General features: G+C 41.5%; 5 protein-coding genes and 1 long non-coding RNA gene across 6 annotated transcripts; 4 read left to right on the top strand and 2 right to left on the bottom strand.

Annotated features, from left to right (window-relative positions):
• The first annotated feature begins 801 nt into the window (after positions 1-801).
• LOC134185999 (forkhead box protein D1-like) lies at positions 802-2,218 on the top strand. Its single transcript, XM_062653903.1, has one exon. The coding sequence runs from the start codon at positions 959-961 to the stop codon at positions 2,216-2,218; it is 1,260 nt and encodes a 419-aa protein (XP_062509887.1). The 5' UTR covers positions 802-958.
• A 489-nt stretch (positions 2,219-2,707) lies between these two features.
• On the top strand, positions 2,708-3,595 carry LOC134186058 (NADH dehydrogenase [ubiquinone] 1 beta subcomplex subunit 9-like). Its single transcript, XM_062653967.1, has 3 exons — positions 2,708-2,948; positions 3,309-3,364; positions 3,430-3,595. The coding sequence occupies exons 1-3, from the start codon at positions 2,711-2,713 to the stop codon at positions 3,484-3,486; spliced, it is 351 nt and encodes a 116-aa protein (XP_062509951.1). The 5' UTR covers positions 2,708-2,710; the 3' UTR covers positions 3,487-3,595.
• On the bottom strand, positions 3,545-4,965 carry LOC134186059 (uncharacterized). The gene is made up of 3 exons (XR_009970894.1): positions 4,873-4,965; positions 3,741-3,793; positions 3,545-3,685 (listed from the first exon to the last, which is right to left on the bottom strand). It is a non-coding gene; the product is annotated as an uncharacterized LOC134186059 (long non-coding RNA).
• A 134-nt stretch (positions 4,966-5,099) lies between these two features.
• Positions 5,100-5,758, bottom strand: LOC134185998 (PSME3-interacting protein-like). The gene is made up of 3 exons (XM_062653902.1): positions 5,650-5,758; positions 5,325-5,429; positions 5,100-5,248 (listed from the first exon to the last, which is right to left on the bottom strand). The coding sequence occupies exons 1-3, from the start codon at positions 5,756-5,758 to the stop codon at positions 5,100-5,102; spliced, it is 363 nt and encodes a 120-aa protein (XP_062509886.1).
• A 13-nt stretch (positions 5,759-5,771) lies between these two features.
• Positions 5,772-8,402, top strand: LOC134186057 (alpha-ketoglutarate-dependent dioxygenase alkB homolog 7, mitochondrial-like). Its single transcript, XM_062653966.1, has 6 exons — positions 5,772-5,883; positions 5,953-6,155; positions 6,329-6,483; positions 6,544-6,574; positions 6,630-6,754; positions 8,055-8,402. Exons 1-6 carry the CDS (start codon positions 5,823-5,825, stop codon positions 8,191-8,193), a joined length of 714 nt encoding a protein of 237 aa, XP_062509950.1. The 5' UTR covers positions 5,772-5,822; the 3' UTR covers positions 8,194-8,402.
• Positions 8,403-17,429: 9,027 nt separating this feature from the next.
• On the top strand, positions 17,430-25,377 carry LOC134185657 (serine/threonine-protein kinase NIM1-like). Its single transcript, XM_062653497.1, has 3 exons — positions 17,430-17,715; positions 17,821-18,089; positions 24,613-25,377. Exons 1-3 carry the CDS (start codon positions 17,502-17,504, stop codon positions 25,375-25,377), a joined length of 1,248 nt encoding a protein of 415 aa, XP_062509481.1. The 5' UTR covers positions 17,430-17,501.
• The last annotated feature ends 121 nt before the right edge of the window (positions 25,378-25,498 follow it).

Here is a 25,498-nt window from a genome sequence, read left to right as displayed (position 1 = left end):
ACTGACAGACTACAGCCACAGAACACCTTGCTGCTAGCTCTCCCGCCTTACTTCCTCGCTTAGCTAGACAGCGCTTTGCAATTTTACAATCCACAAATTGACAAGACTAAAGACAGGGAAAATGAAAACTATCAGGAATACCGGTCAATGAATATGTTCCGTCAGTTAATAGAATGTAATGGTCTTGTCAGAGTCGATTAGAAGTTGAAACATCCGAAAGGAGAATTGCAAATCCAGTTACAGCTCACTAGTCTTGATAGCAGGAAGGCCGGGCGAAAACATGGCATGTCAATAAGTTGAGGCAAATCTAATCAGAACTACGCCGGTACGTTTTCATGAATTCGCCGGTAAACGATTCCTTCACAAGTCGAGATGGTAAGGGCGTATCCACAAGTTACACCATGTTCGCACTGTACACTGAGAACAGCGTAGAGTTCCGTTGCCGTCGAGTATGCACCGCAAGCCTTTGCTTCTCGTGTAATTTAATTACTTTATTATGCGCGGCTACACCCCGTAGTGGCGCTAGCAGACGGTGCAAAAGCCACAGGCACTCGTACGCTACCGTATTGCTTTATATTTTCGCACACTTAACGTCTTTCCTTCAAGCAAGTCTCCTAGACTCGTTGTTATGTCACTCGTGACTGTGCGACTTTAGCTTGGATTTCTTAAAACGAGCAGCATTTTGCTCTAAATGAACAGCAAAGGCGGCTGCAACCTTACTAAACTTGGCGATAACGATAATTACATTACTTGACTGATATAGCGGTACCCTGTGACTCGCTTCGACCAAAGCATATTAGACTCTACCGGACATCCCACCTCAAATCCCGTTATAAGGCTGCTTCAGGCAGAGCTCTCTTCATAAGGCCTCCAAGAAAGAGTTCGCAGTTCATTTCGCCTCAGAGCGATCGCGTGACTCATCAGTGTCAAGAACTCTGTCAATTCTGTTAGGAACAAGATGATGCGACCGGGGTTTCCGACACCAGTTGACTATCATTTCTCTATGGGTCGAGACACAACTTGTTCGAACTCTGCAGTTCAGCAATCGTCATTACTACAACAGAACAGCTACAGTGGCTCTCCTACCCCTGAGGCACTAGGCAGTTGCAAGGAAGCTATCAAAGCTTATGACCGCGATGTCAAGGGTAAGAAGAAGAAGAATCAAAGCGAGACTACCAAACCACCCTACTCCTATATCGCCCTTATTTCTATGGCCATCTCTAACTCGACAGACAAGAAACTAACACTGGGGGAAATATGTGACTTTATCATTGAGAATTTTCCGTATTATCGTAAAAAGTGGCCTTCTTGGCAGAACTCAATAAGACACAATCTCAGCTTGAATGACTGCTTCGTCAAAGTTCCAAGAGATGCATCCAATCCTGGCAAGGGCAACTACTGGGCTCTGGACCCTAACAGCTCTGAGATGTTCAAAAACGGTAGCTTCCTCAGACGTCGAAAAAGATTCATTCGAAGAATCCCACCTTCACATCTTCGACTTCCCAATGATCAAGACCCGTTTCTCTCATATCTAGGACCAGCACCCGGATCTCTGCAAATGTATTCACCTTTGACTCCTTCTGTTTATCATCACAGTGATCCATATCATCAGTCTGGACAACTGCTGGATTCTACTTGGCAACAACCGGTTGTCTGTAGACCTACACAACTCTCCATGTCTGCAGGTCTATACAAAACCCCTGATCTATCTGCAAGCAATGAAAGTGCCCTGGGATGGCATCACCAGCCTCATAGTGGAAGCTACCATGCCCCTGTCATTATGTCTGGGTGTTCTACAGATCTTCAGCCTGCATTCTGCAGTCCCCAACCTCATGTCATTCAGTCACCACTGACAACTACAGTCAAGGCACCTGTACAACATAATCCGTGCACAGTCAGTTCACTCGTCTCACCCATTTCAGATACAGGTATCTACAATACCAACAGAGAGAATGCATGCGATGAAGAAACTGCCAAAACCATTCGACGATTCAGTATTGACACTATAATGGCACAAGGCCACTACAGTCTCAATGGCCTCTCTCCTCTCAGTAATTGCACATTCAGTACAGGCGGCAGTTATGCAGAAGGAAATTCCACTTGCCTTTCATTTCCTCCTAATGAATATTCTTCATACAATACATTCTCAAAAAAGCAGAGCTTCCATGACCTATATGGACAGCCACAACACTATCAGCAATCAGTTACAACCATGTGATGAGAACAAAGCCATGTCTAAGGTCAACAATTTTCATTGTGCTATTGCACACGAGTGAATTAGTTACTTATTTGAAGAAGGACAGTACAGTAAAGAAGTAATTAGCTAGTTAGCGTAATTGTCGTGCCCACTTCTACATACCATGTAATGAAACCGCGCGGTTGAACTGTTTTTACCGCCGGTTTGGAGAATCCCTAATTGTGAATACGACTACAAGTAGCAAATTTAATGCAATGTAGAAATTTTAATAAAATATGTACAGTACAGCTTACCCATACGTACAGAGTACCGTGTAACTCCTACGATACGCACTGTCACCGTGCCACGCTTCTATCCCTACCGAACGGGGAAGACACGTTCCGTTGGCAGTAAGACGATGCGAAAATCTACATGCTCCCTCTCTACATACTATAGCCGTGGTACGCCGACTGCCTAAACGCCGGAACTACTGTAGGCTGTGCCCGCAAGACTGGACATACGGGACACCAGTCGATGGTTAAAATGGCGTTTCAAATTGCTCACAGACAACGAGTGACAAGGCTCTATCGTCGCTGTTTGAAACATCTTTTGTCTTGGGCTATAGACCGTAGTGTGTGGAGGGAAGAAGCCGTTAAATTGAGGGCTCGTTTTGATGAACATCGCAATGAAACGAATGCTCGTACTGCAGTGGCGTTAGTGGAGGAGGCAGAGATGCTGTTTGAGAAGTACAAGCATCCAGAACCGTACACATGTAAGAGTGATGATTAGCCATTGCCAAGAAAGGGAAAGTTTATAGAGGCGTGGGCGTGGCATCTTTTTGATTCTCATAATTAATGGGCACAGTGTGCTCCTCAATTCAATAATTATTGAGTGCATAAGGTAGTGAGCTGTCAGTTGAGATGATGTAGTGGCTAATGATTTAGTGGTCTAGTCCATATTGCTGGCATATGCTGTTAGGAGAGGCAGATTGGGCGGCATCCTCTGTCGCTTCTTTAGCTGTTTCTGTGTTAGACATGGCATGGTCCTGCAGACATGGCATGGTCCTGCAGACATGGCATGGACATTTCTCATTAGCCACTAATTTAAACTGAACTCATTGGTTTCGATTTAGCCCCTGAGGCTCCAGATGGCAGCAAATGGGAGCGGAATATGCCACCACCGCCTCATGTAAGCAGTCGTTCAATACTGTGAACTATAGCAGGTACATTGTCTGTAATGCTTGTATGGAACAGGTACTGGTGATGACTCCTGAGGAGGAGAAATGGTATAAAGAAGCAAGTCAGTGGTGATCGTCTGATAGAAAATTCTGAACTCTGAACTTGTCGCTATTTGTATAGTTACCCTCGCACTACAGTACACTGCTATTTATATAATGACAAATGTACTTGTATATCCATAGTTACACTTCATCACTACTTGAGTCATCTCCATAGTCTACAAGTGCAGCTAAGCCTTTGTATGCATTCTCTTGCTCTTTATCCACATAATCTAAATACACGTGAATACCACCTTTCAAGGGACAAGTAAAGAACTTGTCATTTACCTTCTGTGCATAGTTTCTTATTTTCTGATTGAGTGGCCACGTCTGTGGATTTCCTACACAAGAGACACCATATCAGCTAATGAAGCAATAGACAAGATAGTCGTCGGGAATAAACATCATGAAGAAGGTGCACTAAAATTGGCTGGAGAGATATGACTGATTGGGGTGCCAGCCATTTCCTAAATAAAGTGGCCAGATGGTGTCTGACAATCCACCAGTGTAGGAAGCAGGGGATGGGGGATGAAACCCCTCGCTCAGTGTAGAAATTGACATTTTCTGTGACTTTTGCAAATCTGTTTATGATGTGGCAAGTGAGGTAGTTTTTGCTTACTAATGACGACATCCACGGTACACCCCCTGCTCGTGAACATCTTCCTACACCACTGAATCAACTCAATTCCAAGGCTGACCATTTTATAGAAGAGTGATGGCTCTAAGCAAATCCCAATGTTCTGTTTCTAAGGTATGGCATTACTACAGAATTATAAGGACATGGACTTTGAAAGTACTCTTGGTTGGTCTATAACAGTAGTTCACTATTACCAATCCCAAAATATGCAAACTTCCTCTTAGAATCAATATTTCTTAGTAATCATAATTAATGATTGTTTTAATATATCATATTGTGATACATGGCAATTGGTTTGCACTTGTACCATAACATTGAAACATTTCAAATACTCAGAAAACAGTTGACTGTTGTGTGTGTGTGTGTGTGTGTGTGTGTGTGTGTGTGTGTGTGTGTGTGTGTGTGTGTGTGTGTGTGTGTGTGTGTGCATGCCAACTTCAGTCATCCACATGCTGAATATGGTGAAAGGTTGAGTGTGCCAGCCTAGCAGCCTGGTCACTTGAAACTTCAGTTGCAGTACAGACCGTGCTCCTCCAGTTCTGCAGGGTATACAACTGTGTGCATAAACCTGAAGTTCAGGTTTACGTGTGTGTGCATGCTTGGGTCTGTGTCAAAAGAACTGTCTGTATTCGCTGTAATATTAGAGCATCGTTAGGTAAACTATTGGCTATAACACTATCTATACTCTTACATTACCAATTAATACAATATTAAACAAAGTCAAAAGTATTATTTCTCTTCTCCACTACATTGGACATAGCAATTGGTAGCTGTACAACTTACCCTTTTCTTTTTATGCTTCCTACCAACAAAGACTGCTGTGATTTCCTATTGGTTGGTTGGATGGTAGTCAATTCAACATATGAATCAGTTTTCTTCTCAAGATCAGCTAATGCCATTGCTTCCCATGAAGAGTGAAGAAATTACAGTAACTTTCAATTGCATATATACGATACATGCTGTAACCGTACTAATGCAACTTCAATGTTTGCCTACCAAATTGTGTACACTTATATACTACACTTCAAGGATACTCTGCATTCTTCTAGGAACTTCTTTTCTGTTTCTCGTCTTTGTCTGTCAACTTCTGCTCTTTGTTGTGACACGTTAGATAGAAACTTTGCTTCATCATCATCAAGACCTTTGTAGATCATATTTTCTATCAGCATGAAAGATATTGACAATAGGAATGGTACAATAGAAAGGGTACAACTGTTGCTGCATGAGACACTCACTGAACTTAAACTGTTCTTCAAACTCAAGATCTTTAGCTTCTTTTACCTCTTGCAGTCTCTGGTACAGCGTCTTGCCATCCCACTGATCAGTCTCATCAGGACAACCTTGGAGTGATAACAAATTGGGATCGTATAATACTATTTACCTATTCTAGCCACGTTGTTTAATATTAAAAATTAAATGTTTTTGTTACTTACTCCACACATATTATTCTTAATTGACTCACACCTAGTAATGTCTAAAGATTGTATGTAACAACTAGAAGCAATTTCTTAGTTAGGTAATTTAAGTAGAAGTGACAACGCATGATCATGAACTGCTGACTTTCTGGTTCATCAGAATTACGAACTTTCTCCCATTCTTCCTGCCGTCTTTTCCGTCTCTCTTCTATCTCAGTCTCAGTGACGAAAGATTTTATATGTCCGGTATCCATTTTGCAATATTTATATTAATAACCTCGGTGTCCAGATTGCAAACAGCGGATAGGTTACTGCGCAATGAACGTTGCATTCAGAAGACGACTAGCTCACAAGTTTGCTCATGTTTGTGTGAATAAATGTTAGCTGCTGGTCATTGTACACGTAGATTTTTCAATTTCTATCTGGCCAGTTTGATGTTTCGTTTCAGCGTTTGGTAAACTCGTCTTGGATGACGTAGACTTAGTCTACACGAAATCTCTTAGCTTGAAGAAATTAATACTTTCAGGCCAGGAGTTGAAACACCTGGAAGTGGTACCTGAATTTTGCAGTCACGATGAAGAGAGAGAAATAATGGTTGAAGTGGACAGAGCTCTGAGAAGGAAACGGTATGAATACGACCACTGGGATGATGTAAGTGCGTTCGCGAATAATCAGTTTTACTGCATGATTCCATCTTATGAATCACTACAATTGAAGGTGCATGTATACCTTGAAGTTTCAATAGCAACAGCTGCACTTCTGTCTAGATCGGTAGTCTATACTATTATATTAATTAATATACTTAATACTTTGTAATGGCACAGGCAATCCATGGTTTCAGAGAGACAGAGAAGTCTCAGACAGCGTGGAATGACACAAACAAAAACGTCATTAGTCGTCTTAGTCGACAAATATTCTCTTCACAGGCAGATGGAAATCCTTTACTGAATGTTCATGTACTCGATTTGGCTGATAATGGGTTTGTTTTGATTTGTTTCAATTTTGTTCAGTGGTCTATTTCAGTTGTTTTTATGTGTAGATACATCAAGCCCCACATTGATAGTCACAAAGTAGTACTGCTGTGTTTCTCACTTGTACATATCTAATTTTTGGATTACTGTGTAGTTTTGTGGTTCTACTATTGCTGGATTGAGTCTCTTGTCAACCAGGGTGATGCGATTACAGCATGAAAAGGACATAACCCAACAAATAGAATTACTTCTTTTGCCTCGTTCTCTTTACATTATCAGGTTTGGTTCTATTAATGTGAATACATACGTGTGTGGAACGTCCATTTAATTGATTTACAATTAGGTTTAAAATTTAAAACTAAATTTTAGTTTATTGAAATCTGTTACATATAAGGCAATGATATTAATATATTTGAAGAACATCACATTTATTCTTTTTGTGAGTTGTGTCATGTTTGGAAAGAACATTGAAAGTTGTGTGATTTCTGGTAGTGTTAGATGAGCGATTTGACAGCCTGAGTCTTGGTTAGCACTTTGCAACCATTTGCATTTTTCTCAGAATGCACTATAGAATCTCTATGGTTGAATCAATTTGAAAGAGAGTGTAGGGAGTTGTGTGTTACTCTAATTCCGTAAGCATTCACTTGCTGTTTGCTATGTCATGCACATATACATGTAACGAGGCACTTGGTAGTCATGACTATCAGCTACAAACATGTGTGCTGGTCTTCACTTGCAATCTCAAAAGAATTGACATTACATAAGTTGATAGAAACCCCATTAACTATTTTACTATGTTGGGCAAACCATGGGTAGGCACTGGAAAATTGCAGTTAACATAGTTAACATGGTTATAGCCAATCGTGGGCATGAGACTGAGATGTCAAAGCAATGTGCATGTGAAGCTTAACGTAGCGTTCTGTAGTACCAGTAATCACATGTCTAATGGTAGCTGATTTTAATTCTGCTGCTATTCATATGATTTGGATGGCTCAAGGTGTGATCTTGCATGAGGTTTACATACAGGAAAAGTAATATAGTCTTGATGTTAGTGCAGTAACTACTGTATATATACGATATATCGAGACTTGGATCACTTCATGGTAAGGAGGAGGAAGATGGTATGTAGTTCAAAATCTGCCTTGTATGTATACTGTTATGCTTACAAACCAAAAGTTTGAGGCTACATGATGGTACATTATTGCTACGGTACATGATAGACTATTGCGAATGCACTTGTTTGTAGTTTTTAATGAACAAATGGGTTAACTAACCATGGTTACCTAGTTATCAAAGCTATAAGCGTAGTGCCACTTACTACATTAGCTAAAGGTAACAGGACGTCATGAGTGCCCTCTTGGAATTTTCAACTTCATTAATGAAATGAATATTACCTCTGAAAATGTGTATTTAATTCTAGGGTTAGGGTTTTAGTTTCTATTTTACCACAAACTGGTTTTATTAGGTAATTGCAAAGAACTCTAAGACTGAATTAGAATTAGAGTATAGAATGGACGTTACATACACTGATCGAGCGTATAATGATGGTGACAAACAAATTAAGTTGTGTTGCGTTTAGGAATGAATTGAGACATAATTTCACTCATGAAATCTTATTAGAGTGCAACAACTCTGTTTTTAAGATAACAGAGCCGCCATCTCGACGAGTATCTCTTATTATGCGCAGTCAGCCAGATAACATTGTCAAGACAACATGAATGTGTTGAAAGATAGATCTACTTATTGCTACGTAGAGTATTTTATCAGCATCATTATAATGTGCTACATGCATACATATAACTTCATATTCTAACATGAATTTTGTACAAACTGGAGCACGTACCTTGAGAAAGCTGTATTATTATAATATCTGCAGTTTATAATGACCATATAGCGCAGCAAGCGTAACAGTCAGAGTCTTCGCTTCAAGCTTGTGTGCTATGTACACATGCACTATAGCTCCTCTATGCATGAAAAAACGCACACACGCGCACGCACACACACACACACACACACACACACACACACACACACACACACACACACACACACCTGAGGAAAGGAGCAAAGAAAACGCAACAGAAGGTGTAGTGTTATGCAAATTGTATTGTGAAGCAACATTAACATCAATCTATTGTCTAATCAATAACCAGTCCTTCATCTGTCAAGCAATTGATCAATCAATAAATTATAGTAAACTAATTAATTAAGCAGTAATCATTATCAAGAAGGCAATTAATCGATTAATTAGTTTGTATTTGATAAGGTATCATACACTGACTCATTGCCAAGGGTGCTTGTAGTTTGAGCGGCCTATTAATAAATATTTTCAACTTTGAATTTTAGAGACACTGGCATTTGTTTCAGCCTGTAGTAAGCACTGTCAGTCAAAGTGAATCAACCTAGGTCATAACTTTTAGGTGAAAGTTTTTAGGACAAAGAGCAAATTTATAAACAGAGAAGCCATATTTAAAATTGGGCTTGCATGGAAGTATAGTGTACATACTAATGCATTCCAGTTAATTTCTAATGTGGGTTCAGGAACCAAAATTATGAGCAATTTTAGTAATGACATGTTGGTTGCAACAAACTCTTACTTTCATTCCATTTTTCAGATGTCTGTTCATTATAAGACAAGAGGATTGTTGAAGGAATATTTCAATACGTGTATATACAGTGTTTGTGTAGGATACAGTTTGCTTTTGGTGACTTATTTATTTAAATTGGCTGATTATGTAACAGAATTGTCAATCATGGTTGCAGTAATTATAGATACCTAAAATTGTACTATATTGTATATAAAAGCATACAAAATCAAAATAATTTGGATTACTACAGATTGAGAAGAGGTAAATTTAACTGTCAAACAGTTCTACTATGACAGTTTGATGAAAGGCATGTTTTTATATACTTTTGGAAAGTTGTTAGCTAGTAGGGAGCTGATAGTTGGGCTAGAAGACATGTTTACAATTGGGTCCTGCGGACAGCAAACGAATTTTTCTGTTCAGAATGGGAATAATGCAATTTTGCAAGCCTGTGTGACATTCAAAGCTTAGGTACTGGTATACAATCATTGAATGGTCCACTTTCTTATTGTGTCAGGAAGCTAGACTGTGACGTGTGTGTGTGTGTGTGTGTGTGTGTGTGTGTGTGTGTGTGTGTGTGTGTGTGTGTGTGTGTGTGTGTGTGTGTGTGTGTGTGTGTGTGTGTGTGTGTGTGTGTGTGTGTGTAGCAGGGCAGCCTTTGGGCGTGTCGGCTTTGAAGGATTTTGACCCTCTCCGGCCTACCACCTTTCTGGCTTCTGCGATATCTTCAAACGCCATTATCACTCTAGACCATCTCAGGTCGACGGGGATGCCACATGCAGCCAGCGTCTATAATTAGCGAGCGTCTAGGGCGTGTTTCTTTGCGAAGAACAACCGCGCTACTCCCACGCTGTAAAGTATATAGTATAGTGCTTCGATCGCTTGCAACGTATACTACTCATTTTCGTGATTAAACGGCTATTTCCAGTTATAGCGCCGCGATGGAGACGGAGCCATGTGAAAATGGCGGCGCAGCTTGGAAAGAAGTTGTATGGTCTCCAGCGTGGAAAGAATTAATTAATAAGGTAGAACGATGGTCTATGGTGCGTAGGACGATGCTGGGTTAGCAAGAAGCAGGCTGCAGCAGTTTGACAAGAGAACTGAAGGATTCAGGACGCTGTACACGTCTAGACTATGTTAATTACTAGTACCTATTTACAAACTGGTCTAGATAAAGATGAACTGAGTAGAGATTTGCTCTTTTCGCGTTTATGCCATCATCTTTGGAGATGGGCTGGTTATGGCTAGGGTTTATGGTGTGTGTGTGTGTGTGTGTGTGTGTGTGTGTGTGTGTGTGTGTGTGTGTGTGTGTGTGTGTGTGTGTGTTGTGTGTGTGTGTGTGTGTGTGTGTGTGTGTGTGTGTGTGTGTGTGTGTGTGCACGCGCGCGCGCGCTTTTGACATTTTGCGGTACAGTACACCCCATTTCAGAAATAGCTTGGATCTTTGAAGAATCGCTGCCACCATCTGCAGTCATGATATGTTCCGTATAAGTTCTAACGGACTTTTTTCTTTCAATAGCATCTTTTTTCTTGTTCAGTTTAGTACTTTTACTCTTATAAAGGAGCGATTAGATTCTTGTCGTGATCTGCATGCATTTGCTTCCGTCTGCGTGCTGCCTTTGCCGACCAAAAAATGTCATCCGCTCTAATATTCACACCAGTCGGATTTCTAATGCTTGATTCAATCTCATTTGAAAAATTCCCGGTGCTACAGATATTCCGAACAGCATACGGCAAAATTTATATCTGTACCTAGTGCATGGTGTGTCATATTCTAAAGAAGTTTGTTAATTAACGAAAGCGACAAATGATATCCTTAGATGGCTTTGTAGAGATATCGATCGAGTGACGTATGTACAGTCCAGCAGAACTTCCTAGATAATTATGTGTAGGAAGTTACGAACAGCTCTTCCTAACACCAAAACAAAAAACCCGTTATACCGGATATAACGAAAAAAGAAAGTACTCAAAAAGAGAAAGAAAAGAGAAATTTTGATGAAAGCCCTAGATCTACGGAGTACGAGAATAGAGAGCGGGACGGGACAGTTGTTAGGCTTGCAAGCAGCACCGAGATCTTGTCTGGTGGCTACTCTCATGGAACTTTCAGACAAAACAGACGACAGATAGATAGTGAACTATAGGCAGTCAAAAGGAGAAGATCAGTGGCGCGTCCAGAGGGGTTTCCGTGGTTTCCGTGGAAACCCCTTTTGCTGACCCTTCTTCTATACGCTAGTCTACATTGCAGTTCTAATATTTACTCTATAGAAAATGCACTTTTTATGCGGTCTACACTAGAAATTACAGCACTCTGGATCGCGTTCAGTATCATTTGCTTTGGTCTGGCATTTCAAAGCAATCTGTAATCTACACCACAGCTACAAGTCAGGGAGATTCAACCCAAGTTCATGGTCTCTTGTATTGGATCCAATGAGTTCAAAGAATCGGAAATCGAAAGTGGCTAAATAACGTCATTTTTTGCAAAAACGGCAAACATGAAGGTGAGAGACGTAATTACTAACTAAGTCAGATGACCAGTGTGACATTGTGCTAAAACGTACCGATGTACCACAACTACATTCATCGTTTCCGAAGACTGCATGCAGTTGCTCTTGAACATGCTCCTAAGAATGCGTGCTATACATCAAAGGCCATTCAAAACGAACTGATAAAAGTCGTCGGTAACCGCATTCAGTCTGACATCATAAGCGAAGTGAAAAAAAGCAACGTATTACTCCGTCATAGCGGACGAGGCGGAGATGACTGATATTGCGAACAGGGAGCAGCTGTCTCTGGTACTGCGATACGTTAGTGACGGAAAGGTCAAAGAGGTCTTTACAGACTTTTGGAAGTGGAAATGATTACTGGTGAGGCAATTGCAGACGCAATCTTAAAGACTCTGGAGACTTGGGACTTGCCAGTTGCTAACATGCGCGGCCAATGCTATGATGGGGCTCCGATATGGCTGGTGCTAAGTCTGGTTGCAAGGCAATTATACAACAACAAGCTCCAATGGCTATCTGTGTTCACTGTGCTTCACATCGGTTAAATCTCGCAATAGTTTCTACTTGCAAAATTGAGGCATTTAGAAACACGAAATCTTGCATTGGTGAAATTGCCATTTCTCAGATTTTCGGCCAAAAGACAGCGCTATCTAGAACGAGCCATCGATCTTGTCTGCCCTAACGTTACCGCAAAGAAACTGAAAAAACTCATGCCGAACGCGTTGGATTGAACGCATCGATTCATATGCTGTATTTTTTGAACTGCTTCCTGCCGTTCACGCATGCCTTCAAGCTATAAAGTGGCAATTGGAAGTGGGACGGAGAAACGTTTACAAATGCAAGCGGGTTTTTCTACCAACTGCAGCACTCTTCTTTCTTACTGTGCTTCAAATTTTGCTTGAATTTTTTTCTGCGCTTCGAGGCTTGAGCGCAAGACTACAAATGCGGGCTTCAAGTGTTCCTGTGCGTATTCATGCACTCTAGTTTGTGATGTTATAGCCGATATAAGAGCTTTACGGGATATTATTCAGATCAAGAGTATAATTTTTTTGAAGAGACCACAGAATTGGAAAACACCTCTATATGGACAGAACTTTGAATTGTCAAAGCCAAGAGCCAATCCACGACAAGTGTATAGCAGCAACGTTGAAATGACTGGTCCTGAAGAGTACTACCGGATTACTTTCTATCATGACATGAATTTATATCCCACGCATTGTCTCTATTGAAAGAAAGGTTCTTAGATAGCCCGTTACACGGTATTGGACTCCAACATCTGTTGCCAAATCAATGCCAAAGTATAGATGATGAAGTCAAAATTCCAGAAGATCTTTTTGAAGGCCGTTAACTTCTACAGTTTGATTTACCTCATCCTGCACTTTTCCCAAACGAGTACATGTACAGTACTTTTGTGCGAAAATGGAAGCGACAGCCTACGAATTTGCCCAAGGACCTTGTAGGTACTTTGGAAGCTTGTGACGCGACGTCTTTTCCGAATTTAAATATTCTTTTACGGATAGCATTGACAATTCCTCTAGCGTCATGTGAAAATGAGAGAAGTTTCAGTCAACTGAAACTTATTAAAACGTGCCATCGATCTATCTGATCGGCTTAGCGGTCTCTCTCTTATGAAGATTAATCGTGACAGGTGTGAGGAACTCCAACAGAGTCCAGCAAAGCTAAATGAGCTAGTACAAACATTTACCAACTACATCCTAGACGGATAAAGCTTCTATTTATACTTTCTGAATAACTATGATATTATAATATTGGCATCATTGTTGTAATTTTAAAGTTTGGAATATATATGATGTTTCAGTTCAAATAATGCTGTAGTTTTTTCAATTTTATTAGTAATAAAGCATTATAATGTATACGTAGATACTGTATAGAATTTTAAAATACTTAAATCTGTTTAACATTTGTGACACGCCTACTTTTTTAAATATAGGAAAACCCCTTTTCAAAATCCTGTATCCTCCACTGAAGGTGAATCACAATCGTTCGTTGACTCACAAGAAAGTCACTACGTATCCATAGTATTACTATCTGATAAAGTAGACAAATCATCGTCCTTCTCTGACTCACAAAATATTCAATTGCCACCTTGATGAATTCTCAAACCCTGTGCAGTACTGTACAACACTATGGCCGTGTTCACAAGTAACTATCTAGAGTACAATGTGAACACTAGCCGTGGTTATCGCCTACTTAAAGCGTAGTTAGAGCCGCTAAGCGTAGCGTAGTTATCGAACTCCAAACAGGTTGCGACCTTGGCTACCAGAGCGTAGTTACAGTAGTTACGCATGCGTAGTAGGCATAGATGATTAGTCTCGCGTAGCTGGGTACGCGAGACTACTAGCTAATGTCTAGTCGTAACTCCCGTAAGTCTGCTGTTGAAATGAGGCGTTTTTATCAGACATACTAATGCACGTAACGAACTTTCGTTTGTGCACATTCCACTTCCGGATACCTAGTAATGAATTACTACAGAAGCACACTACAGTGCTAAACTCTCAGCTGGTGTTTGTAGTCACATATCTTGTCACGTGACAATGTTTGCATAGAGGGTTTAGCCCAACCCACTCGTCTCAGCTAGGGTTTCCAATGCATTCGTCTAGCTAGACAAAGGTGCAAAGCGTCTCCAGACTTGCGTACTTACAGGTCACTCGCTTCTTCCGACAAACAGACGCGCTGTCATGGACAATGCACGTTCTCCTTTACAAATTCCCGTTGGAGCATCAAATTTTTGTTGAAGACGACCCTCTAGATCTAGATGTCTAGTGATTTTTGCAACAACACCGCGGCCGCTCAGCCACGCACACCGAAAATTCAAGCTGTCAGACTGCAGAAACACTATGCAGAAACACTGTGGAACAAGCAAAAATGTTACAAGTCAGGTAGAGCTACACGTACCGCGTGGCACCTGAACCTTCGGTCTCTAGACGCCTGGTTGTTGGTGGCAAAACATGCACGTGCAAATGTAGACTAGGCGTTGTTTCTATGTGCTAAACGCTTATGTAAAGTAAAGGACTAAACACCATGTACAGGATGGACGCCCGATGGCCGAATTCTCGTTACCAAACAAAGAGATCGAGTCTTATAACTAGTGACATCGTCGATTAGCGCAGATGCGAATGAAGCTATTCCGACCAATAGACGAGAAGCGGTGTCATACCGACCAATAGTTTACTCTAGACGGGGTCATACGGTCGTTCGTACAGTACGTCGTCGGCCAGACGACTAGACTGTACCCTTAGCCCGAAAAACCGGGCCTCGGGTAATAATCGTCACGCTAGTGTGAACAACAGCCTCTAGGTAACTATATCGTAGTCACCAAACTAACTATATAGTTGCTTAATTAACTTATAACTACGCTCTAGCTATAGCAGTGTGAACACGGCCAACTAAGTGACAAGTTCAAGGAGAGTCGTCCGACGGCCAGAGAAATTGAACTTGTAAACATCACTAACTAATCAATACACATTTGTATTATCTCGTCATTTGAAAAAAAGAATGAAGATGTTGATACGGTATTGTTTATATACGGGACATTAGTGATACCGGTGTTCAGTCCTTGTAGAAGCTTAGAGAGAAAATTACATGTGTAACTCGTTGTCTTTATATACATTTACGTGTCAACTATCAACAGTAGACTTGAAATTTTCTATCTACCTTCTTTCGGAACTTCTGACACCATGTCAATTATCTATTGACAATTAATAAACAAACGTCATACAAACCTAACAAAGAACGCAACCTCGCTTTCAAGATCATTCACCGCATTTTACCGACGAAATGTCAGCTTCATCGCTGGAATCGATACAATGTGTTCTATCTGTAGCGCCCCAGTGGAAAGTCTGGAACATGTTTACAATCCATGTCACCCACACTGACGTTAGTGCCTAGTGCATGCGACCATTATTTGCTTCTCTCACACCAAAGAATCTCACAAACGTATCCTAGCTTGCTAGCAATCCTTTTCTCGCGTTCACGTCGAGCACCGCTTTGGCTGTACTCCTCTGGATAGTTCTTGTTGAACTATGGCAACACAGAACCACTCTAGCTAGAGCTCCCCTCAACAGATTTTTCACGTCATCCGCCACCGTTTTAGAATACGCACTGCGATTTGGCATCAGTCAATGGCATTATGCCCACCGCATCGCCAACCTGATTTCGAGTTTTTCGCAGCCATTGGATTCCTCTCCCCACGATGTCGCACCATCACTGTGTTGTATTTGAATTTTCTGATGTTGATCAAACTCTCCGTACCTTTTTCTAGATACTATGACAAAACAACAAAAATGGCTAATAAATATATCCCTAGTCTAGTCAGTTGAGTAGACTAGTCCTGCAGCTAGCCTGTAATATTATTTACATAGAACAACGGTATTGACTAACGTAGCATGTACACCTTGCGCCTCGGCTGGGGTCGGGTCAAGGTCTAGCCTAGAATCAGAGCCGCGTACGGCTCTGCCTAGAATGCATACGCTAACTATACCTACTGTAGATTTATTAGAATTAGCATGCAACACATATAGGGAGGAACAGGAAACCTGCTCAGAGTGACAAACACGAGGCGACTCTAGTGATCGGCGGAATCGCCTGGTTCCCTAATCCCCACGGGTGTCTTTTGACGTGCTAGCTAGTGCATCGCTCAACCGGGCTGTATTTCAAAAAAAAAAAGAAAGCAACGTCTAGCACTGGAAACTCCCAGTCATTCGACCGACTCAGACTCGGCGTATCAACCGTCTTGTATAATAATCTATTTACAATACCTAGCACACAGTATAATTTAACTGTAACCCTCGCGCATGCGCACCTCGGGTTATTTGATGTAATCGTGTTTTAGATATCTAAGTCTGTAGTTTTCTTCTGTGTTTGCGTAGTTTCTTTGTGTATAGCCATGTGGTTTCTAGCTTTTACGGAACCGAGTAGTGTACGTACTAAAAAATCTAGGTTGTACTGTAGTGCGATCAAATTACTATAGCTAAATAAATAATTTATAGTATCTGCGTCGCACATAGTAGATAATAAACAAGATATACTATTGTATTCATGCAGTGCTAGGAAACTAAATATCCACTTACTGGACATAGGACGTAGTCTTCCTTTCATGCCAACTATCTGAGTAGTCTAGTAGAGGTCAAGACCACGATCATGTATGCTCTAGGTCCTCTTGTTCTAATAGTATACGCTTTTCAGGGCCGGATCCAGGAATTTTTTAAAGAGGAGGTTCACCGTTAGCAGTTATTTATAGCATTACTAATTTTCTCTTTTCTAATGAAATTATATAAAATTATTGAACCACCTCTATTGGAAAGCGGGGTGCAGCCCCCTGAACCCCCTCTCTAGATCCGGTCCTGCTTTTATAGGTTATTAATTAAGCTGCCGGTTACCGTTACTAATATGGGTGCAAGTAGGGTGTCCGACAGCCGACTTTGGCTAGTTCTTGTAGTCGTAGGTCCGCCTACCTACTATTACGCTTGTCAGGCATTGTCTTCTAGACACTCAAAGCGCAGAGTTGGCATTGTGTTACCGTAACCTGCATCTTTTACTATGTTTTCCTTCCTAGCTAGTAATTAATTAACTCAGACACCTTACTCACAACCACGTGTCGAACGAGTGTTTACACGATCATATCAAGACTACCGCCGACCGCGTTCTGTAGCGCACTTGTCATTCAAAATGGATGTACGCAAGTGACTATCTTAATTCTTTTGCAATTATAGACTAGGACCGTTTTAGTTAATTCACTGTTTTAAATTTTATTTTAGAACAAATTGTTTCGTTTGCTGCGGGGTTGAGCAATAAGAACATTTTATGCTGCAATATTTTGACTGAAATATAGTGTTTAAATGTCCCGGATTGGCGACAGTCTAATGAAAAGCAATGATTTGAGTTTGCTTTCCCTAGTCCTATTCGCGTGTAAGCTATCTTATGGCTTCTAACGGGAAACAAACAGAGAGCGAAACCGGAGTGCGCACGAGTAAACTGAGTGCGTACGAGAAATTGACGCGTGAATTAGAGATCGACCAGAAGACAATCAAGGAAGTGACTCTCGGCAAACGTGTTGGGCTCTATCGCGTTCGAGGAGAGCTAGGTGTAGGAAACTTCTCTCAAGTGAAGATGGGAATTCACGCCTTGACGAAGGGTGGGTTTGTCATTTGACGTTGTTGTTTTGGTTTGCAGAGTGATTGACCGATCTGATAAGGTCGACCGTAGCTGTATAGTGTGCATTTCCTATGTTGCTTTGTAGAGAGAGTAGCAATAAAGATTTTGGATAAGACGAAAATGGACTCGCAAACACAACGACTTTTATCTCGGGAAATCAGCTGTATGGAAAGACTGCACCATCCTAATATTATTCGCCTCTACGAGGTGGTTGAGACGATCACCAAGCTGCACATCGTTATGGAATGCGCAACAGGCGGAGAATTACTTGCTAGGGTGTCGAAAGAGGGCAGGTTGCGAGAAGAAGATTCCAAACCCATCTTTGCTCAAATTGTAGCAGCACTCCATCACATGGTAGGTGAACAATTGAGTATTTTGTTTTGACAACTGCTGTACATTGTTCAGTGCACGAACTACGCGTGCACGTGTACGTAACTATGGGCAGTGCATGATGAGGAAGGTCTTAAATTACAACGGGGAAATTGAGACTAAGAGTCTTACTAAATGCAGACTATTGTAACATAATAACTACGGAGTATATATAAAAGTTACTATTGTTTTGGAAAGCAGCCATCTACTTCATTTGTAGTGTTTAGGCATGTTGCTGTGGTTACATCACACAAAGAGAAACAACAGTCCCATGTGTTTGACACTGTACAGGCAGCAAGCAAGAATGGATACACAGAAAATACTAAGATACAGAAAGACAGTTTTGAATTGCAAAGATCAAAGTCTTGTACTTTGATTAATGGCTAGTCAAGATTTCAGATGTTTGAGTTGTCATGGATTCAGGTGGCTAAAGAGGGTTATGCTGAGAAGAAAAGCTAGAATTCTCATATGATGACAAGATGGCATATATTTTCTGTGGAACAGGAAACTATGGATAGATGAACTCTACCTGATTGAAGCTTAAAATACAGTACTATAGACTTCGCAAGCTGTAGTACGATGAAATGTATGTGTCGCTATGCCTCTCCATGATAGGCAAGTGAGGTCTTGACCCCACCAACCCAGCAGGTGAGCCCAGCAGGGTACATGTTTCTGTGTAGTCCACATGGCGATCAATGGCATTACGGTGACCGTGAACATTGGGAGAGCATGCCTGGTGGATATCAATGACCACCAGGAAAGCACTGAACGTCTTCATCAACGGACCGTTTTTCAAATCACAGAAACTCCCCAACAACTGAAACGAGTCATCGGCTCATGGACAAAGCTGGAGAAACATGAGAAAGAAAGACAGACAAGTTTCATAATTTACTGTTGTCACTGGGGTTTGAACCCCCAAACCACGGAGTGGTAGCCATTATCGCTAACCACTAAGCCACGGGGGTGACTCTGTTGTGTGTCGTTATGCCCCTCCATAATGGGCAAGTGAGGTCTTTACCCCCATCTGGGCGCCCACCAACCCGGCAGGTGAGCCCAGCAGGGTACATGTTTTTGTGTAGTCCACACGACGATCAATGACTAGCCAATTCGGTATAGATTGCAGGCATTACGGTGACCATGAACTCGATACAGCATGCTTAGTGGATATCAATGACCACCAGGAAAGCACTGAACATGATCGTCAACGGACCATTTGCCAGACCACAGGAACTCCCCAAAGACTGAAACAAGTCATAGTCTCATGGATAAAGCTAGAGAAACATGAGAAAGAAAGACAGACAAGTTTCATAATTTATGTCGTGCTTAACCAGATCAGTCTGGTTTGTAAAGTCTATTACAAGTACCGGAAGCAAACCCTGCTTCAGAAGTACTTAGACCATCACGGCTGTCTAGAAAGAACACATGACTTTACAAAAGATCCAAGTAGATCCCAGAAGCACTGTTTTCTGTAAGTGCTGCAGGTTGGGATGACCTGGAATAATATCCAGCCACTGTGCAATACCTGCGTGCACTGTGCCCAAAGCTCCCAAGACCACCGGAACCACCAGTGTTCGACAATGCCACATGCGGCTTATCTCCACTCGCAAGTCGCTGTACTTCGCCAACTTCACAGCATGTTTCTTGCCAATGTTGCCATCAGCAGGACAGCTGATATCAATCAGAAGACAAGTGTCTGTCTTCTTATTTCTTAGACAGGTGTCTGGACAATTAGCTTTGATCTTCCTGGCAGTGGAGATGATAGTATCCCACATCATAGTAATGTCATCCGTCTCCGCAAGCCTATCAGGATGATGCCGGTACCATCTGCTCTCCACTGGAACCTCAAGATGGCGACAAACATTCCAGTGAATGATGGAGGCTCCTGATTGTGTCAATCAGTGTAGTCCATCGGTGCCAAAGCACTACAGCCTGCCACAATGTGGTCGACTGTTTCCAGGCCTACACTGCACATGCGGCAAGTAGGACTGACATCACAATGTAGAATCTTGCGCTCATAGTACCGAGTTCAAAGAGCTTGGTCTTGATCATCAACAACCAGTCCCTCAGTTGCAGCAGGAAGATTTGCTGCCTTTAGCCATCCGTAGGTCTCTTTCATGTCCACAGGCGGTTGCTCAGTGAGACGACGATACTGCCTGTGCATAGGCTTCCCGCTCCAGGACCGCACACAAAGAGAACTGCAACACGTATGGTAATGTCTTGTATCTGTTTCAGGCGCTTGCTCGAAGCCATCTTCAACCGAGATGGATGCATTCCTGTGTAAGCTCTGCGACTTGTCGTCTGAAGCAAGACTCCTCCGCAGCTGTGCAGTAAAGGAACAAGCCATGCGCTTGATTGAGTGTGAAGATTTTCTGGAGTCGCACTTCCGTATCATCTGTATGAAAGGATCAGAACTGTCAGCAAGGTAACAGTTCAGCCTCACAATACAAGATTGATATGACCACTCAATCTGTTGTAACACGCTACCCCAGGGCATCGTGTAATAGGGGCTAGAGGGGGCTGAAGCCCACCATTTTTGGGGGGCGTTTTCCTTTTTCAATATCAAAGACCGGAGCTGAAGTCTCAGCAGCGAGTCAACCCCACCACTTTTTGCACCCACGCAATGCCCCTGCCTATCCCCATCACTGCAAGGAGCGTACAGTCGGTCAACGTCTGCAGAAGGATGGTGGATAGAGAGGAGCTTTCTGGTCCATAATAGCAGAGAGATTGGGATATTGCAGAACAGTTCTGTTCTCTTCTACAAGATTTGTTGTCAGAAAAAAAGTAGTGCATGCCACAGTAACATAAAGCATTATGACGTTTCAATAAGGTACTGTCATAGCTGCAACCTAACAGATGATCACCAAAGCGGTCAATGACTTGACCACACACACATCTTAAAGCGTTGTTGGGATTTGCTGCAGGAAATATAGAATGTCCAACCATAACCTGATGGCAACTATAAATTCATGCTCCATAGCCAGGCTGAGATTTCTGTAGCCTCTGGCATAAGGAGAAGCTATAGTATTGATCCTTGCTTTGTCTCTGATGCTACACCCTTGTTTCAAAGCCTCCAGTTGAATGCCGTTAAGGTGTGACTGTACTGATTTTTGTGAAGCAACAGAAAGATCGGGAAAAGTGACTGGAAGGACAGTTGATGGCTGCTGACAAAGGCGATCTTTCATCACAACTTCTCCTGAATTTCAACCATATCCAATGTAGAAATCAAAGAAGCATCATCTAATTCTGATGGCAAGGGTTTGGATGAATAGCCTAACAGCTACCAACAAAAAGCAGCAGCAGACGAAGATAGAGCAGAACACAGGCCAAGACCTCCTAAACGTATTGCAAAGCTTGCATCCATGCCAAATTGAGATGGAAGAACATGTTATATAGCATAAGATCTTTGCATCCCTAGGTCAAAACAAGAAAGTTGGTCACTGACCATGTGACTGGGAACTCTTTGAATAAGATGGTTGAGTTTGCAAATACTCTGGCAACTTCTTAATAACTGAATTTCCACTTGTGGATTGTTGAGATCTAAAAGCAATTCCTGTGCCTTCAGAACTTTGTCCACTCTCTTGCTAAAATATTTCACAAAGTATTGGTCAGAGCCAAGTAATGGTATGCCCGAGAGCTCTATTCCTCCATTACAAGAAGACCCACTTCTAATTATCTTAGCGAGAAAGTCATGAAACAACTGGTCTCCAGAGAGCCAAGAGATTTCACATTTCTCTAGGTTCAGTTGAAGACCAAGGCTGGACTCTTGGAGATCATAAGATTCAGAAAATTGGAAACAGAGTCTCTTACCAATGAATGTGCCGTCATCAAGATACCAGATAGACAATTGAATGCCACTGATGTTTCCGATGTCATCTAGAACCTTGAGAACAACAAGGGAAAGAGTAGAAATGTGGTGTTGGCCAAACCTCAGATCTCTTGCAGATTGATAAGGCCATCTAGCCCATGCAAATATATTTGGAAATTCTACTTGCAATCAATGCAAGAAAGATTCTCTGTAAAATTTGTTGAAGACATTTTCATATCAATTTTTAAACAACACATCTTTGTTTAAGCTATTCTTTTCGTTAAATGTCCTTATTGTAAAGTTTGTCATCAGCACACTAGCACTTATTTTTATGTGTCAGAATGCAAAAGTGTCTAATGTTTCAATAAAAGTGTTTTGATGGTTGTTAACCCGAGGCACTCACTGCTGGAGACCAACAACCCAACAACCAATTTACAACCAATGTTCTGCAATTGTGCATGTGCTCATTGCTATTGCTGGTGTTAATAATATTTAACACTGAAGCGTGCATGAGCTCGACCACCAGCAAATGTGCACAGGTTGATAGATGGATGTGGGCAGTATTGTCTACTTTGTGTAGTTCTTTAGTTACAGCAAACAGTTAGTGAAAAAACAATTACAATCTATATATAACTGGTGTAGAACTAATGAGCAAGGTTTAGCACTTTAGTGCTTCTTCATTGGTCAAGTAGCTACCACATAAAGTAAAACGAAGTAACATGAAGTAAAATGATGGCTTTTGAGGGGGTAGTTAAAATGAAAATTTTTGCCTTTTACCTTTACCATCACAGCATTCTACTATGAGCAAACTGTTTCTTTGTGGGCACATGGACGTACAGGAGTACACTGTTTCTTTTTGGGCACATGAATGTACAGGAGTACTTGTAACAGGCCAGCTTCTCCTGGCCTAAGTTGGCATGGTTTATTTTCGCTACGTGGATGCAGGTCGAGCTGTGCCAAGTTGTGCTAAGCTGTGCTTGATTAGCTCTATGAATCTTGCCGAGCCAGCATGGACTGGCTTGGCTCAGCTTGGCTTTACATTGTCATGTGGACACAGGCCAAGTTGTGCTAAAGGCCACATGAACTTGCATCACATCAGTTTGTAGGACAGAGACAGCACACAGGTCCATATAGAAAATGCGCAACAAACATACAAGTGTAGTACAAGAAGTGTGCCTGTAAAGTCATCTTTATACTCAGTTCTATTTGTCAGCATGTGTATTTGTGCATTTGATTTTGTGACTCTAGCAAGAAGAGAATGCGGATGACTTGTTGCCAATCTACAATTATACTAAAGAAGTTACCATGAGTGTTTCTACTGTAGACCTTATCAAGTAGTTAGCATGAATACCAGGAAACGCAGTCATTAACTGGGCTGGCTCACTTTTTGAAAACACTGTGTGAAATGAGACTGGCTTGACTCGGTTTGAACAGTGCTTGTGTTAAAGAGACGATTTCACTTCGATATGATGGCCTTGTGGTGCTCTAAGAATGGTGATTTCTGTTGCTAAAACACTTGCCTTTAAATTTGCAGCCTCACAAGGATATTAAACTTACTATTGGTTTAGTGGTGAAGGAAACTTACGAATAGGCTTAAATTTGTGTAAACTACACTATTCTCGTTCTTACTGATCAAGGTTGCTTACATGATGCTGAATCTGAAGGTCAGCAAAAATAGGGGTTGCAGATTTGTGAGTAGCAGTGTGTGTGTGTGTGTGTGTGTGTGTGTGTGTGTGTGTGTGTGTGTGTGGGTGTGTGTGCGTGCGTGCGTGCATGCACGCTTGTGCATGTGTGTGTGTGTGTGTGTGTGTGTGTGTGTGTGCATGTGTGTGTGTGTGTGTGTGTGTGTGTGTGTGTCTGTGTCTGTCTGTGTCTGTTGTGTCCATGCATGTGTGCGTGTGTGCACGTATGTGTGCGTATGTGTGCGTGCATGTGTACTATACCTTTTGTTTGTTATAATCAGGTTAGCTGGACTAGCCATGTATGGTTGACCATTTAGAAAATAAGTTTTGCCAATGGCTTCTGTTCCAGAATTCTTACTGATACTACAGCTGATTAAATATGTAACATATCTATATTTAGGCCATATGAACTTAAATTATTAAATTCTTATCCTCATGGGCACTGACTTTTAGGGCCCGCATCAACACAATTTATTACTTGGTTTGGTCTCTTTCCAGACAGAAGGTATGGAATTGTAGCAGCAATGTAGCATAGATGGCGTTTGTCATCGCGCAAATATCTTTGGATCGTCAAATTCTGAAGAAATGGTTTGGGTGTGTTAGGGTTACGGTTAGGGTTTTGCTGAGCCTCATTGTACAGTTGATATGCCTCCAGACAGCTAGATAACTTTGCTGCAGTGTCTGATGAGTGCATCTGCAATCTCTGCTCACTCGATACAGCAGAGAGAAAATACATAATAAATTTACATTTACTGCCCGCCACACCAAGAACTAGACATCAAGGTATGAGAACTTTATAATTAACCTTATGCAGTAAATTTTTTCCCATGAGTAGTAATGGCTTTACATTCAGGATATTGCTGTGATGCTTCACGATTTGTGTTCCCATAGAAGTTCATGTTCCATGCTTAGTTGTGTCATTTAGTGGTCATTAGAATAATACTTGGCTGCAAGACTTTAGTGCAATTGTTTGCAATTAGCTTCAGCCCTCTCTGAATATTGTTGTTTGTGTTTTGTTTAGCATGAAAAGGAAATTGTTCACAGAGACATGAAAGCTGACAATATTATGTTCTCATCTGATGGTGTGGTGAAAGTTTGTGACTTTGGATTCAGTACAACAGCAAATTGTCAAGATCTGCTTAACACCTACTGTGGGTCTCCTCCCTATGCAGCCCCAGAACTGTTCCAAGATGAAAGCTATGTTGGATTTCCTGTTGATATTTGGGCAAGTGGAGTAATCCTCTATTTTATAGTGACAGGCAATATGCCGTTTTATGCTGACACTGTAGGAAAAATGAAAAAGTGTATTTTGTCAGGAATGTATAGGATGCCTGACTTCCTTTCGACTGAATGTCAGTCTCTTATTACATCACTTCTGCAGTGTAATTCAAAGACACGAGCAACGACAGATCAGATAATGCAAAACAGTTGGCTTGCTGGGGAACACTTTCCGGCTGCTCTTCCCCCGTATGCTCTTCACCCTCACGATGGAGTTACTGATGACAACTCTGTGGAAGCACAAGCTCTATTGGATGATTATGGTATAACAGATGAACACTTAGAAGGATCTATGGCAAATTCCCGAAGTAGTGTCACAGGAACATACCGTATTATTTTGCATCAGTTGCATAGGAAAAGTTCAGTTGCTCAATCTCATACAATCCCAACTGTAATTGCAAATGATGAAGTAGCAGTGAGGACCAAGAAGAGCTGCAATGTAACTGTTGAAAGAAATACAAGAAATAGACAAACGTCTGTTCACACCAAAGTGTGTGCTATCTTATAGTTGCATATGCAGCCTACAGTAGCTAGTTTATTTTTGGCCAAACCGAGGTCATGCTATTGGATACAAGAGAGGCTGGTACCTTTTCTACATGAGACGACCTACACAAGATGCGCAGTAGATA

Source organism: Corticium candelabrum, chromosome 10 (assembly GCF_963422355.1).
Source record: "Corticium candelabrum chromosome 10, ooCorCand1.1, whole genome shotgun sequence".
In the NCBI taxonomy this organism is placed as follows: Eukaryota; Metazoa; Porifera; class Homoscleromorpha; order Homosclerophorida; family Plakinidae; genus Corticium; species Corticium candelabrum.
Note: the sequence above shows the minus strand (reverse complement) of the source record. Positions and strands in the feature narration are given on the sequence as shown.

Bases quoted from the DNA above. Each gene is read 5' to 3' on its own strand.
- LOC134185999 (XM_062653903.1), top strand. From the start codon at position 959: ATGATGCGACCGGGGTTTCCGACACCAGTTGACTATCATTTCTCTATG.
- LOC134185998 (XM_062653902.1), bottom strand. From the start codon at position 5,758: ATGGATACCGGACATATAAAATCTTTCGTCACTGAGACTGAGATAGAA. The intron at 5,430-5,649 runs GTCAGCAGTTCA...TATCACTCCAAG, and splicing joins TAATTCTGATGAACCAGAAA to GTTGTCCTGATGAGACTGAT. The intron at 5,249-5,324 runs GTGAGTGTCTCA...TCATGCTGATAG, and splicing joins TGAAGAACAGTTTAAGTTCA to AAAATATGATCTACAAAGGT.
- LOC134186057 (XM_062653966.1), top strand. From the start codon at position 5,823: ATGAACGTTGCATTCAGAAGACGACTAGCTCACAAGTTTGCTCATGTT. The intron at 6,484-6,543 runs GTTTGTTTTGAT...TTTTATGTGTAG, and splicing joins CTCGATTTGGCTGATAATGG to ATACATCAAGCCCCACATTG. The intron at 6,755-8,054 runs GTTTGGTTCTAT...TGTTGCGTTTAG, and splicing joins CGTTCTCTTTACATTATCAG to GAATGAATTGAGACATAATT.
- LOC134186058 (XM_062653967.1), top strand. From the start codon at position 2,711: ATGGTTAAAATGGCGTTTCAAATTGCTCACAGACAACGAGTGACAAGG. The intron at 2,949-3,308 runs GTAAGAGTGATG...GTTTCGATTTAG, and splicing joins GCATCCAGAACCGTACACAT to CCCCTGAGGCTCCAGATGGC. The intron at 3,365-3,429 runs GTAAGCAGTCGT...TGTATGGAACAG, and splicing joins ATATGCCACCACCGCCTCAT to GTACTGGTGATGACTCCTGA.
- LOC134185657 (XM_062653497.1), top strand. From the start codon at position 17,502: ATGGCTTCTAACGGGAAACAAACAGAGAGCGAAACCGGAGTGCGCACG. The intron at 17,716-17,820 runs GTGGGTTTGTCA...GTTGCTTTGTAG, and splicing joins AATTCACGCCTTGACGAAGG to AGAGAGTAGCAATAAAGATT. The intron at 18,090-24,612 runs GTAGGTGAACAA...TGTTTTGTTTAG, and splicing joins TAGCAGCACTCCATCACATG to CATGAAAAGGAAATTGTTCA.